At 37.7% G+C, this 16,357-nt stretch overlaps 1 protein-coding gene across 16 annotated transcripts in view; it reads left to right on the plus strand.

Annotated features, from left to right (window-relative positions):
• PARD3 (par-3 family cell polarity regulator) overlaps positions 1 to 16,357 on the plus strand; it is a 451,495-nt gene that overhangs the window by 259,978 nt on the left and 175,160 nt on the right. For all 16 annotated transcript variants that reach the window (XM_061349937.1, XM_061350015.1, XM_061349977.1 and 13 more), the window contains 2 exons: positions 11,946 to 12,134; positions 12,608 to 12,778. In XM_061349937.1, the coding sequence (XP_061205921.1) occupies positions 11,946 to 12,134; positions 12,608 to 12,778 (360 nt within the window). The remainder of the gene's footprint in view (positions 1 to 11,945; positions 12,135 to 12,607; positions 12,779 to 16,357) is intronic.

Below are 16,357 nucleotides of genomic sequence, written 5' to 3' on the forward strand. Positions count from 1 at the left end.
TTGAGGATTTGTGCTGGGATTTGGAGTTAGTTAGGGTGCTGAAAACCAGAAAAAGCTTGTCAAGATGGTTCAAAATGTGTTAGCAGCAATGGTGAGATGGTGTTTCAGATAAAGAGAAAGTCAAGACTAGGTAAAGACATGTAACAGCCATTTCAGTGAGATACTCGAGTACATTGGTTGATGCTTTTCTTTTTCAGGCCAATAGAATGTAACTGAAAATGGGCGTTTGAGTTGAATGTAGCATTCTTCACTTTTATCCCTCTGGCTTTTGATGTCCTTCTAATCTGAAAGTTATCTGTATAAGGGCTCTGCACAATCTGGAGTGTATCATTTCAGGCATGCCTCAGAGTATCTTTTTAGTACATCTCATTAGAGTATGTATGTTTTTGTTTTCGCAGTTTCTTACCACCTACTGCTGATATGTGAGGAGATTGAAGATCAAAGCTTAGGACAGTGTTTCTGCCTGTAATTGAATACAATTGAGAATAATTTGTGGGTGCAGCCTTATAAAAGTATCCTGGGTTTAGGAGGTGAAATTCTGCACCAAAACCTCATTAAGATTAGGGAGATTGCCTACAAAGTGATTATATAATCACTTGCTTATCTATTGCAAAGTTAATGTTTTGTAGCAAATTCCACTGTCTCTGTCATTTTTGGGACCAGCATGCTGACTTCATCTGAGGAAAGAGCAAAGGAAAACAAGTATCTCTGATTTGTTCTCTACAGATGCGAGATAAAAATGGCTTGTTAGTCAGGAGATCGTGCAAAAGGGATGGGGAGTGTATGAGCAGCTAGGGATTTCTAAACAACCAGAAAGACCTAGCAAGCCTTGGAAATAAGGAAGTGAATTGGGAAACGTGGAAGCATATTTGATAAGTGAGGGAATGAAGCTAGAAAGGTGGTTAATACTAAAGTGGGTTTTTGCATAATGTCTTGGGGTTTTCATTCATTATGGGGTGGGATTTTTTTTGTTATTTATTTGAAGGTTTAGAGCAACAGTGATCAATAGTAGGAACAAATTTGCCTACTACTAGGTGGGAATAAAAAGTGAACTAAATGTGAAAAGTATGAGTATGATGCACAATGCTTTTTCACTTACCTCCCTTCTTCCAATCTACTTTGCTTTGGATAAGTGTGATACTCCAGTTCTACAGAACTAATTTTCCTCAGCTGCACATTAATAATAGTCACACACTGGGGGGTTTTTATTATTATTGAAAGTATTTTTCATTGCTTTCCTTTATTCTCCTTGGTTCTGCTCAATCCCTGTTTATTCCTCCTCTGTCTGGTTTTCAGGTCTTTGAGATTTCTAATCTTGCCATTTCTATTTCTGTGTCTGCTCTGATCTTTGTGCTGTTAGTTGTGAGGTTTTAGTCTCCCAGTGTCAAGGACTTGATAGTAGAAAGCAAAGCAAAAAAGTAACAAAAGACCCCACGATGAAAGCATTGCAAAGCTATAGAAATGAGAGAGAGGTGAAGAACAGGTTTATTTTTAATTTAAAGGCAAAATGGTTGTATTTTTTGTTGTTGGGTTTGGGGGTTTTAGATTTGTTGTTTGTTGGGGGGTTTTTTTGCTATTGTTATGGCTTTGTGGTAAAATGGAAGAAAAATTTGCCTTTGAAATTAAAAAAGGAAAAAAAACCAAACAAAAGCGGAAAGCCTAAAGCAAAGTTTATATGTAGATCCTGAAATATAAAGTGTAATTTATCAATACGTTATTACTACTCAGGAATTACTTTCGTGTAATTGTTACTTTGAAATGGTTTACACTAATATGCCACTTGGATGCAGTTGTTAGAATGTTCACAGATGCAATAAAAGAAAACATTGAAAATCGGGGTTTTTTTAATTTATTTACTGACCTGAAATCCTTGAGAGAGTTACTTCTTGCTACGCATATAGAAAGCATATGACTTAATATTTTGCACACTATCACAGAGTACAGATACTCAAATTCTCGTTCTTCAACTTCCATATGAGGAATTTCTGTAATTTGCTAAGCTTGCAGAATTTAAGCTTTGCTTTCCAGATATCCATAAGAAATGCAAATTGCTAATGCAACTTCAGCTTCTATCTGATAACTGTGCCCTAGTGAAAACAGTACTGCTGGCTTTACCTTCTGTTTTGCTGATGAATGGAACAGGCACTCTGTTTAAACCTGGAGCAAAGAAATCTCTCTATCTTGAGTGAAAGACTGTTTCACCCAGTCACGAGTTTTTGCCATTTGTACGTCTGATGACAACATGGAACAGATGCACCTATTTCTAAACATGGTGTTTATTTGGAATGTAGGAGATTGACCGTAATATGAAAACTAGTAATTTATCATTATGACATTTCTGTTTCTAAGCATAATTATCTTAATCTTGTTACAGAGCATTGAAATGAACTGTTAATTACGCTATGTAAAACATCTGCCAATTAATTTTTCCTCATACTCTTTGAAAGTCAATAGTGTTTCAGTAATATTTAGCTTTTACAATTGTCATTCACTGTTTTTTTTCTGAATTTGGAACCAGCAAGTTAACTGTCATGTAAGCATAATGCTAGAAAAATAATAAGTATGTATTTTCTAGGGAGTTTTGTCTATAGGTAAACAGAGATTCAAAGTTAGGATTCAGGATTTTATTGCATGATTGTTGCACTTAACAGCATGGAAAAACTTCAGTTTTCTGTTCTCATTTGTTTTTCTGTCAAATTGCTGTAAGTGAGCAGAATGTTATGAATTTTAGTGAGTGCAGGATTTGTAACAGTGACATAACAAGAGCTGTTGGTATGTTGGAACAATATCTAAATGTTTAGCAGCCCTGAAAAAAATTGAAACTGGGATTGCTTATTATTTTCTCCTGAACTCCAATATCTGATACTCCTGTTATTATCTAAATTTCATTTTGATCACTGTAGTTTCAGATCCAATTGCTGGTTTTGCCATAAACTTTTCTGTGTGATTCTGAGTAAATTAGCTAGCTAAATGTTTTGTGCAGGAATTCATCACCTACAGGAATGGGGTGATTCCACTGTGAACTAACGCATAATTATTTTTATTCTTTTACTTTGCAACTATTCATGTTATATGAGAGGTATACTAGCAAATTCCTAAAAGACATCATTTATATTGATTAATAGGTGAAAAATTCTTGGAGCTTAGTTTTGGGGAAAAAAAGTTATGTCAGTGTTGAACTTTAAGATGGTGGTGGTCTCAGTGCATGTGTGCTTATTTCTTATTTTTGGTGAAAAGCTGCTTGTGTTACTTCAAGATGTGTAGTCACTGGGTATATACCCACAAAGCTTTTTCAAAAGCCATAAATTAAGTTCCCACCACTTTGTATTTAGCACTTACATAGAACTTCAGTTTTTATATCAGCTCTGTATCATTCAGTTGATGCAACTCCTCCTTCACACGTAACCTTCTTTGGAGCACAGTTTAGAGCATCAATTTCCATTGCTGCAATAGTTAACCCAAATGTCTAAAAACTAACCTCAGACCATGCATAGACTAATATCAATCTACACCAACTGCAGTGCTGATATCATCAGATATGGAATGATTTTATGAAGAGAAGAGAGGTTTGATGATTAAGCTGATGCTGCTATTCCCTCCATGGTGTTTAGGAACAGTGCAAATAACTGGTGCCAGTTATTTTTATACCTTTTTATCTTCCAGTGGTGTGAGGCACAAGGGAGATTACAGTGTTTTAGAAGCCTTTTGTTTTTAGTGCTATTTTGAGTGGTTTCAGATTATATTTTTAATAAAGTTGTGACATAAAAAACAGATCACCGGACATATGAAAGAAGGAGCTAGCTGCGGGAAATTGTTTTGTTTACAGGCTTTTGTCTTAAGAGGTACTCAAGTATTGAATAGCATGTTCTGGGGCATTAATGAGTAGAGCTGAGAGATTAATGCCTAGTTAATAATTAATACAACAGTTGAGTGACTGTGCGTATGAATGCTCTTTGAGTAGTCTGAATTTCCTGGAATGTTCAGTAATAATCCTCATAAACTTGTGTAACACTGTTTCTGGGACTGACCCTCAGGCTCATAGTTTTGACTCCATTGTCTGCAGTTTATTTACCCATGCTGCAGTTTGGCAGACCCACACTGGCTCTGTGCAGCACTGCACAGCAGCTTTAGCTGTTTCCCAGACATTGTGTTGATACCGCTTGCTGACCAAGTGCTGGTTTCATGGAAGGCAATGTACATGTTTCTCCACTGAGGTTCTGTAACAGGGTTGCCTCAGTGCCACTGCTGCAGGGTTGGTGTGTACATTAATATTCACCATTATTACACTATTTCCTACGTACCAGCCTTACACTATTTCAGATAATAATAGTTGACTGTGTGAGGCATTTACAGTTCAGATAGCAAATACAGGGTGTGAGACTGAAAGAGGCTGCCAGGTTCCTTTAGTAGGACATCTGCTATCACAGGCAATAGGTTCACATCAGGTTCTTTCAAACACTTTTCTGACTTTGTGTGAGTGGAAAGTTCACACTGTTGCTTGAAATTCTCATTTAAACCTCTGAAAACTCATTGATTCTGTGCAATGCTTCTTTTACTGCACTATTGGCATTAGACTCTTGGTGTTGATTTTTCCTTGTTGTAAATCCAGGGAAAATAGTGAGATGAAGTGGTTTGCCATGGTTGCCTGAAAGTCTGCAGCAGCAGTAAGACACAGGTCAGTCCCAGTGCCCCATAGGGGCCCTACCTCATGCGGAATGTGTTTCTTACCGTGGACTTCTACAAAGGTATTATTTCCCTTTTAACCTTGTTTTTCTGTCTGGCTTTCCCAGACGCTCTCTATCTGTTACTTTAGTCTTTCAGGTCTTGTATATCCAATAGGCCAGTGAGAGAAGTATAAAGATTTTTGTGGAGCTGTGTCAGTAGTGTTGGGCATTGAAGTTTTCCTTAAACAAGGGATAGTGCAGGGAGTTGTAGCTTTATAGGCTTCTTTGGCAGAGCAGACACCTGCTGTGTATCGAATCCCTTGGTTTTCACATCTCCAGGATGTAAAGAAATGGGGTTAGCATTAAAATTGCATATTTCTTTCAGAACATACAGTGGGAGCACAGAGTTTGAGTAGGAACAACAGTTTGGAGCAGGGTATGTTGGCCTGAATAAAGTACAGTCGTTATGGTGATGGCAACAAACTAATCCCTGTGTTAAGCTCTGAGATGCATAACCAACAAAATACTCTTAATGGTCTGATCAGTTGATTTGAAATGTAGAATCTCAACTTCTTAAAACAGATCAGAGTGCTAGCATTAGAAAGAATAATGTTAGCATAGACAAGCAATGGCCTTCTTATAAATAACAGCCATGTGGATGTACTTAAATATGGGCTTTTGCAAAGCTTTGATTTTCATGCTAAATGAAAATCACATGATAGAGTTTTTGTGCTTTGGAAAACATTTAATTTTTTCCTAAACCAATTTTTAATCCATCAAAAACAGTAAACAGAAGATGTTTTTGAATATAGAACATGGTTTTTTATATTAAATTAAATCTTTAAAATGCACATAACTGGAAATGTAATGGTCCTGTTTTGTGATGTTTTCATGAGCTAGCATTTCTGTGTATAAATACATACCAAATTTAATCCACATATAAGATGCAAAAAATATTTCCGTGATGGGATTAAGATTAAAGCAGACCACATTTCCCATAAAAATCTCAGAATTCAGATGCAGTTTTTGATATTTAGCAGCTGTTACTTGATTCGAATGAGTGCAGTCTTTGCCAGATGTGACATACTAAATTAGCTAATACGAATAATGAGTCTCAGTGTATACGTGCAAATAAGATTCATTATTATTTATCTAACATATGGGAGATATTAAAATATTTAACCTAGGAAGACTCAGGAAAAGAAAGCAATCATAAGAATTTTAGTTGGTTAATTGACTTAAGCCCTCTATCATTTTATAACTAGGTAAGTAGACACTTTAGGCCCTTATAACCTGTAATACAACATACGGTTGATTTAAACAACAGCAAAAAAAGAGATTAAAAAACGTTGAATTTCAGGAGTAAACTGAGTTGAAGTGTGCATGTCACTATTGGATCAATAGACAGGCTTTTCTCTGCTGGAGGTCCAGTTTTGAATCTGGTTGAGCTGCTGCAGTTGTATTTATCTTTAAGGCCTGCCCGTAGCAGGATGCATCAGCTCTCAGTTATTCTTCCCGAGTAGAGACCTCAACTGAAGTTAGAGAGGCCACCTACATTGCTCTGTTTTCCGTACCCCCAGCAATAATACATCTACATTTGTATAAGTACTAAATGTCACCCCCCACGAAAAAGTTGTTGACCAAGGAAGCTCTTTTGGTGCCTTAGAGCTGTTTGATTTACGTGTTCAACATTTGTGTATGTGGTGGCATATGATGAAAGTGAGTCATCATCTTCTTGTGTATCTCAGTTTCAAAGGTGGTCTGCTATGACAGCAATGTCAACCCACCTAACTTGAAGGACAAGGCAGCTTGAGTCATCTCTGACGTCAAGTGTGTCTTTCTGCAGTAGCTAAGTGAAATCTCCTTGCACATATCATGTGTGTTTTAAAATAAGATTGTTTTGTCATAATAATACCAAGACAAATTTTATTGGCTTCCCCATATATAGGAGTTATGATTTCTTAGTATCATGGGTACCTGGTGAGAAAGAAGATAATAGTGAATGCTGTGTTAAAATCTTCTAAAGAATGAAAGCATCATGGAAAAGGCTGTGATGTTAGGTTGGAATTCCCCATTACTGGAACCAAAGGACTAAACAAATTTTGCAGTTTCTAGCCCTTTTACAGCCTATGCTTCCTAGAGCTGGTGAGCTAAGTCCCTCGGACTTCAAGCTCATCTTTCAAGAACTTAAGATATTAGATGTGGAGAAATTCAAAAGAGAGGACACATTGTAAGGCAAAAGGTTGATAGGTTAGCAAAATAATAAGCAATGGCTAACATGCTTAGGTCTGTGCTGTTAAAAGGCTGGACACAACAGGATTTGGGTCAGGTAAAGTGAGTAGTGTAGATGGGGTCATTGGAGGCAGGGTTTGTTTTATAGCTATATGATTTGTCACGTGATTTTCACTGTGTTGTGTAGGGGGGTGTGCTTGTGTATGTGCAGGCATATACTTGTGCAAAAGAGCTCTATAAAAGTTTTCATGTAGATGTTTTCATATCCATAGCTTAGAAATATAGGTTACCCTTTAAAGGGGGGATACAGAGCTTTATCAGTTGTTCCAGTGAAAGGAAGCAGAAGTGCATTGGACTTTTGCTGAAAGTCCCATGGTTAACTTATTTCTTTTCTCTATACATAATCACAAAGTAACTTGTAGACAAGTTTCAGTGACTTAATAGCTTCTGAGAAGACAGCATGTCGAAGCTTGCAAGAGAATGAACTTCACTTGAGAGAATGCAGCCAGATTTGTAGCTGCAGCAAGCCACTTGGGAAACTTGTCCCAGCTTGATTGAAAATTGCTTCCCCTATGAAGTGGGTGGAGATTTTTCTTTGCTGTTAGGTTCTTTCTTCACCCATCTCAGGCTGCTTACTCACCAGCAGAAGCATGATGAGATTTTATAAAGGGAAGAAGTCCCAAGCAAGAAATTTCTTCATACTATTTCAGTCAGAAGGATAAGGAAGAGATGCTGTTATTAATATGATGAGATAAATTTATTGCACTCTCAGCATCATGGGCCATTTTAACATTGTTTATAAAATTAAATTAGGTTTTGTGGTTTGATCAGAAACCAATGTTATGTAAAAGAGAAAAATAATTTCCCCCCTGTTTATCTTACGGCTTTTTAAAATCTGTTTATAGATCAAGGCATTGCCATAAGTTTGCTCTAGTCAGGAAGTTTAAAATTACAATATATTTATGTTGTACTTAAAAGTGAAAAACTTATCTCAAATTTCACTTAGCATAAATTAATGCTAAGTATAAATTTGAAGCAAAAAAAGTCACCTACATAATTTATCACCAATTGAATTTTTATTACAAATTACATACTTGGGCAGCTTCATTCATCCAGCCGAAATCATTTCAGATGACCTTTTCCTCAGCAGATTCTGTCTGAACAGAATATTGTTCTGCTGTTAATTGTTTTGGACGTAGTGTATGAAAAATCTTAAGGGAGTTGAATCTTGTTGTTCAGGGCTCACCGTACATAATTTTACTTGCATGTTTACTGCTGGCCTGTCAAAGCATATGAAGGAATAAATTTCTCCCACAGATCAACTAATCATGAAAACAGCGTTGAGGTGCTTGATTGACATAGTGAAGCTGTTAATTTAGAATGTATCAAGATCAAATGGAAGTTATTGCAATTAGGATGTGATTGTGTTCTCAGTTGAAATTTTTTGATGCTGCATTTTAGATTTTTGTGCATTTTTCTGCTCTCAAGGATGCATTGGGGAATTTCTATGATTTGTTACATTTAGACATTTAGTGTTCAACATAATTTCAGTGCAAATTTTACTTTTTTGCAATAGCTGATATTTAATTATTTGGGGAGAGTCACTGTACATATAACACTTCTCTACTGTAAAGGCCTTTGGGTAACAAAGGATTCAGCCAGACTGTGGTTTTATTGGGGTTTTATTTGTTTCATTGGTTTAGTTTTTACAACTTTGGTTCAAAATATTGTGGTATCAGGCTAAAATCTTCCTGCTTATTTCTCTAAGAATGGCTCCTTTATAACATGCTTAGAGATTCCTGATCACTATATAGTTCTGTTGCAAGGTTTGTATGTATGAAGTTGTATTCAGTACATCATATAAAGCAGGATCTTCTTTGGTACCATGGTGTGGCACAAATTTTAGACTTGGTACTTTCATATCCATAGCCATTGAATCTTAATGGTTCAGTTATACTCAAAAGCCACATTTTTCTCCTATTCTTATAAAAAAAGTGGGATATCAAAAGTAACTGTTCGTTCTCTCTCTTTCTCTTTTAAAAATCTACATGCAAGCATATGGTACTGAGAAATGACACAGATACTAGATAAAGATCAAAAGGCTTCTCATGTCCCTAAAATTGCAGACACGGGTATGGTGGTGAAACAATTTGGGCTAGTTAAAAGCTGTGGATACCCAGTGAAGTCCCTAAAGCAATTTGCCTTAGCCCAGTAATGTTAATTTTTTTCTTTGAATGAGTTGAGCATTTTTCTCATGGCTTCAGTACTTCTGTTCCAGTGCTGAGGCTGCTGTATCTCATTTTTTCATGACCATGGTCTACTCACTCTTGTGCAGTTGCAAAGGATTATTTTGCTCCAGGTTTAGGCCTTAAGTTTCACTTGCACACTCAGGTGTCTGTAGCTTGATTTTAGCTTATTTCCTTATTCAAGACTGTATAAAATAAGAGAGCAGAAGCCTTACATTAGGAATAGTGTGGAGCTGATGATGCAGCTCTTTGGCTCGCTGAAGAGAAGCAGTATAGAGGCCATTAATCAAGTCCTTAGGGATGCTTACAGAGACACTCTCTCCCATTGACCCTTACAGAAGGCATATAGAAGACATATAGAAGTACACTCGATGGGGACAAGATGTGCAGGAAGCAGTTTGGTTCTCTGCCCTAGAAAGGAGATTGCTATGGCTGAAGTACCAGCAGGGTTTTTATGAAGATTAGAGAATACTGGGGGTAGGGAGGGTTGGTTGATTATAAATTTATGGTAGGACTAATAAAGAAAAATCTAATCTTGCGTGCTTCATTGGATTACCCATACATCCTACCTTGACTGTATTTCCCTTTTGGCTTACAAGCTTTTATTCCTACTGTAATTTATTAAGGAATATAAAAGTGATCAGTATTACAGAAACAAAAAGATAACATACATGTGTGTCAGACTGGTTTATTCCGCTGCCATCTGACGAAAGATGGATTCGCACATGTATGCTGTAACTACTGCATCTGTGACCCAAGCAGGAAAATTAGGGTTGTAATTTTCCCCAAATTTGGGAATTATTTTTTAGATCCAGTATTTTTCCCACAGACAGAGTGCATCTTTCCTTTCCTGAAAGCTAGCACATATTTCCTGAAAGCTAGCACTGTTTTGCATAGCTAAGAGATGTATTTGGATAATGGGATTCATAAGTGAGCCAACCAAGCTATAGCACTTAGATAGGGGGTTTGATTATTTTAAGTTGATGAAGCATTATGCTTTGTTAAAAGGTGGCTAGAGATGAGCAAATAGTGTATAGTGTAAGGGAAAGGGCTGATGAACACATTAAGGTTCACGCTTTTAACCAAGTGGGAAAAGATGGAGCTCCTGGTTGTCTTCTCTCAGCTGTTTCAGTTCTCTCAGCATCTGACTGCCTTCCCATGTGACATTTTCACATCGCATTTCTAGGTCAGTGATGATACAGCTAGCATGCTTGTGCCCAAACTGATCATCTCAGTCTGCTGTACTCCACATACCTTTCACATCCATCTTTGTCATAGTCTGTGTTTGGATATTAGAAGAGCTTTGCTTTTCCTCAGGTCTTCAGAAATAGGGACAGCTCAACAGGCACACATTAAATTCTTAAATTCTTACATATCTTGTCCTGCTTAAAGTAGCTGGGAGTAGGAGAAAAATAGGAGCAAGCTGTGCAAGTAGATGAGAATGACATGGAAAATGTTGGTATAAAATCAGTGTCAGTAGGGAGGTGACATATTTGCTAGGATTATGAAAAAATTGGCCAGATTAATTCTTCCAGAGAAGAACTGTCAACTGTTGGACATTAGTGTGCACCTTCTGCTGGACATTCTCTTACTCTTTCTCCTTCACGTGGGTGAGAAAGAAAAAGCACAGTTTTTTTCTGCAACACATAATTGTCCTTCTGGAGGCCAGACCCTGGGCCCATTGCACAGAACTGCCTTTCAGAGCATGCCTTTTCTCTTTTATTGAGGGAAGTTATAACCAAAAGTTATTATAACCGCTTTGTTATAACTGAAAGATAGTCAGAGACAAGTGGGTAGTGTCTACTGCAAGGGACAAGGCTGATGAACAGCCCATTCGTCCTTTTGGGAGCAGCCTCTTGTGCATGAGCCCTGCTCTTGGGGCCTGATCATTTTCTTTCCTGGGTGCTGTGCCCATGCCTGCTGCTCCCAGAAGTGCCACTGCTTTGTGGGGACACCACAAGGCCCCCACTCCCCACCCCTGGACCACTGCCACTGTGAGCTTGGCAGAAGATGAAATGAGAAGCCGACCACCTTGCATGACTCTTGTGTGCATGAAAGGGTGTTTCTGAGCAGCTACTTGCTGGGGATTCTGGCAGGCCTGGACTATAATTCCAGGTGTTCAAAACCCACGATTGGCCCAACCAGGCTAAAGCTGGGTGTGGAAGATAGCGAAGAACCAAAGATGTGGGTAAGGTGACAAAGGTAAAGGACAGAGCCGGGGAAGGACAAGAAAATTGGCAGAGCTGGATTTGATGCTAAGCCTGGCAACGACAGAGAGATGTGCTGTTGCAGATCTCAGATGTGTAATTTTCCGTGTTTCCTAACACAGCTAGTTTTAAATGAAATGAGATGAATGAGTAATTTTTGGATTTAATTTTCTTGCACAGTTTCTCCCAATGACTGCAAAGCTCCCATAGATGATGATGGTATTTTAAAAATTCTGTAGGTTTGCAAATAAGAAAATATTTCTGATACAGCTCTCTTTTGGCTAATGAAATAGCAGCTTCTGTGTGAGTTGGGTTAAAAGCACATTCAGTAATGACATACGATTCAATTATTTTACTAGACAGAGAAGCACTTAGACACAAATGTAAGGTATGTCTGAATCTGTGCATCAGCTGGAGGTGATTGAACATACACTATCTGTACATGTTTCTTCAAGTAATTACTGTGGAAAATATTGTGGCACTGTAGTTAAAAGTGGGGGAAGGTGGTGGTGGGGTTTAATGCTAATAGCTGTAGAGGGAAGAGAATTCCTAAAGAGAAATGCTGTTCTGTAATCCCATGCTAATCTCCCTCACAGAAAGCAGAAGAAGAGGAGCTTGTCCTCACACCTGATGGCACCAGGGAATTCCTGACATTTGAAGTTCCACTGAATGACTCTGGGTCTGCTGGGCTTGGTGTGAGTGTCAAAGGTAACCGGTCAAAGGAAAACCATGCCGATTTAGGAATCTTCGTCAAGTCCATTATTAATGGTGGAGCAGCATCCAAGGTAAGAGGGAACATCTGCGTACTGTGGTCTTCCTCAGTTTTCGGTAATAAGGCTGTTTTGAAAATAACCACAGGTTTAAGAAGAGTGAGATTGCTCTATAACTGGCTTTTTCCAATTACACCATCAGAGGTGACATTTAGATTTTCACTCTGATTCACATGATTGCGGGTCCCAGGATTTAAACAGCCCTTACAGATTCTCGGGAAGGATACGAAGTGTCTCTGGTACAGTTCAATTAGTATGCTATTTGTGCAAGCAGGTTATGATAATAGCTTGCAGTACAAATCTATAACTGGAGTAGACATTTCCTACAGAGGCTGCAATGGAAGCTATTATACCAGTGTTCATTTGGCCATGAACTATTAGAACTAAGCATAATTGATTATTTTGCTTTTGTTTTTTTCCTCTCTCCAGCAGACTAAACTATTTTTGTCTGTGTTTTATGTAACTAGCTATAATCTTTTCTTTTCCAGGATGGCAGGCTTCGAGTGAATGATCAACTAATAGCGGTAAATGGAGAATCACTATTGGGCAAAACAAATCAAGATGCTATGGAAACCTTAAGGAGGTCCATGTCCACTGAAGGAAACAAACGGGGAATGATTCAGCTTATTGTGGCAAGGCGAATAAGTAAATGCAATGAGGTAATGCGCTTGTGATATCGGGACTGGATATTTTCACTTCTAAAGATTTTGTGTTATAGGATATGTCATGTTTCTTCTGAGACCTGAAAAACAATATTTAAGAAGCTAAAGAAAGAATTACAAAATGATCTGAGTTTCAATGTTAGACATGCTAACCTTATTACTGATCAATAAAGTTTTTCTTTTGAATATTTTCATCAATGAATAACAGGAAACACTGAATAAAACTATATTGATTTTGTAACTGCATCCCACTGTTTACGTAATTTTTGTTCTTTGGATTTTTTTCATGTAGGTCTATTGAATCTTTCATTTATAGACTTAGTGTTAACTGACTTGCTTCTTTGTCACTTTCAGTTTGTTTAATTAAGAGTGTAGAGTATTATATTTTATCTAAAAAATTGAAAGTTCCATGTAACGATTCTGCAAAACTTGATGCAAATAGTTCCATTATTTCTGATTTTAAATTTGTTGCATCTTGGCCTTTGTTATGAAATACTGAATTCAGGGTGAAGTGGTGATTCTTTGTCTGCTAGTTTTGCAACTTCTGTCTCTTCCACTGCAATGTTAAAATGTGTTGATGTTTTGAAATATATTCATGATTTCTAATAGTTTATCTTCTAGGTTAATGGAAATAATGCTATATGGTAGGAATATGTAGACATATGATGCCGAAAAGGACTGCAGATGTTGTGGAGGACTGAATTAGACTTCAAAATGATTTTGAAAAATTAGAGAAATGCATTGAGTTAAATAAGCTGCAGTTGAATGGTGGGTCAGAGAAGCATCTGTTCTTAGGACATCTAAGTCAGTCAGTCTTTCATTCTTGTTAACAATGGTAAGGTCTTATCAAGAATGTTATTTCTTGATGATCATGCTTCAAAAATGATGTTCACAAATTGTTTTAGTACTGCAGATCCTGCCTGGGGGAAATGGGATGGTTTATTTTTTAATGCATAAAATCAATCTTTAAAAAATTCCAGTCCATGATGTATTATAAAATCATGTTTGAAAAAGACACTAGCCTCTCTGAAAGTATTAAGCTTCTCTTGATTAACTGCTTATATGTAGCTTTAATGTACATGCATACGTTTATATATGCACACTGCTAGAAAGCCAGCTTGGATGTACACAACTTCTCACTTGGTGTTTGAAGGAATTCTGATCTTTTTATATTTGGTGATGTCCTACCCCTAATTCTGAATTTGGACTCCAGACCATCCTTTGATCCTAATTATTCCCACCCATTTTCAGATGCATTTTATGTTACCACATAAAAAAAGGGTGAAATATTTTAGACTATTTCTGTGTTTACTATAATTATTTTTTCAAAAAGGATGTAGATTTTCACTCTTAGTGAAATTCTTCTAGATCATATGTATCAAGACAGTGTTTGTAAACATGATGCAGGAAATCCAGCAATGGTGAACCAAAGACATCGCTCCTCAAATCCAGTAGAGTTTTTACTCACTCAAGTTTAAAATAGTTTGGTGCCCTACATCTGCTTGACATTTAGTATGATTAATTCTGCAGAAATCAGATGCCAAAACTGGGACAGCTCAGTCTACAGTATATGCACTCCAAGATGAAGGAGCTGATGTTAGAACCATATTTATATAGACTGAAATGGAACTGTACAGTGGCAAGATCGGGAGCTCTGTCTGCCCGGGCTTACGTTACAGTTTTTGTGCATTTTCCCAACTCCTTAGTAAGCTGGTGAGATGAGCCATAGTGATTCAGGAAAGTGGTGATATGGTGTAGTGATCATCACAAAATAGTCTGGAAGACTGAAAGTCTGCAATGCCCAGACTTCAATGAAATAAAAAGCAAAGAATATTTTTTGTTTTGGTATTTTGCATTGTTCAAGAATTGGACAGATTATTAATATTATTAATTTGATATAATACTGAGAAACTATGATAATACTATTTATGTATCTTGCGTGAAAGCCATATGTGTGAGTATGGTATGCAGCTTAGCCTATAAATAATGGACATGTGGATTGAGACCCAGCTGAGATCATCATTGTGCAACTGAGCCTTGCATTCACTTCCCACGGAACACCAAATATTGGCCATGTCTACAAGCCTTAGCTATATTACATTTAACTCAGCAACGCGGATTACTTAGACACGTTGGTACACAAGCTGTCCCCTTAGAATATTCCTTTAACTGCCACCAGCAAAGATTTTTAGTATTAGAACAAAAAGTAAACAGCGTCTGACTGGTGGTAAATTCACAAGCTTGCAGATTAGAAGTAAAAGCATCAGAAGGGCAGACCCAATCTTGATAAATCACACATTTTACCAGCACAGAATCCCAGAATCCTTTATGCTGGAAAAGACCTTTAAGATCAGCAAGTCCAACCATTAACCTTACACTGCCAAGTCCACCACTAAACCATGCCCCTAAGCACCATACCTACACCTCTTTTAAATATCTTCAGGGATGGTGATTCCGCCACTGCCCTGAACAGCCTGTTCCAATGCTTGACAGGCCATTCAGTGACTTTTTTTCCCTACTATCAATCTAAACCTCCCCTGGCACAACTTGAGACCATTTGCTGTCATCCTATTGCTTGTTACTTGGAGAGGAGACCAACCACCCACCTCCTGCAAATTGTTTTGAGGGAGTTGTGAAGAGCCTCTTTTTCTCCAGACTAAACAACCCCAGTCCCTCAGAAAGGGGGTTTAGTGGTTTTTATTAAAGACAAAAATAAATGTTTACCTTTTGAGAAGGTATTTCCCTGGTGTTTTCTGTGTTCCTCTTCCTCTTTTGATTCTCCAAAGGAATCATCATAAAATAATAGCAACAAAAAAGTTCCTCTTCAGATAATTTGTTTCCTGTGTGGATTCAGCATGGTATGTGCCCATTTTATGGTAAAAAATACAGCTTGCAGTCTTGTTAGTCTTGCAGAGCGACAGTTAAGTGGAATGAACTCAATTATATTCCCTTTTGTGCATTGTGCATTGCACATTGAAGTGTTCATTCTGCTCCATCCCAGCAGTGTGGTCATCCTGTACCATGGAGTGAGGTCAGGACTCTGGGCCCTGGGATTCCCCACTGTGCCATGGAGCACCCTCAAATGTTTCAGAAGGGGAATCCATACAAAGGATGTTAATGCCAATACAAAAAAGATTGCTCGATGTATGATAAAAACATGTACTATCTGGCTTTTAGACAAACAACAGCAAAGTGACCCAAACTTTCTTTCCTCCTGGCTTTAAGTCCACTAATGGTTTTGCATTTGCAAAATCAAACTGAGATCTTTTGAGATAGATAGGCAATGGAGTCTGCTTCTTTTCTTCGGTAACACTGAGTTTGAATTGGATTTTAAGAAAGTAGTATGAATACATTTCCTCCATTTTTAAGATCCATTTTCATAATCAGCCCTAAGAATTGCAGTGGGAACTCATTTGACAGCATGATTCCGCAGTGCCATTCCAGAAGAGGGATGGCTCAACCCCTGCTTTCTTGGGTTTAAAGAGGCAGGGACAGTTGCCTCCTGTCTGCTGCAGAGGAGCTTTCACTTTGTGAGAAAGCTTTCTTAGGCTTCAGAAGGCAAAAGTCATACTTAAC

Source organism: Neopsephotus bourkii, unplaced genomic scaffold (genome assembly GCF_033783945.1).
Source record: "Neopsephotus bourkii isolate Nb327-2 ecotype Australia unplaced genomic scaffold, CSIRO-AGI_Nbou_v1 NB_53, whole genome shotgun sequence".
NCBI lineage: Eukaryota > Metazoa > Chordata > Aves > Psittaciformes > Psittacidae > Neopsephotus > Neopsephotus bourkii.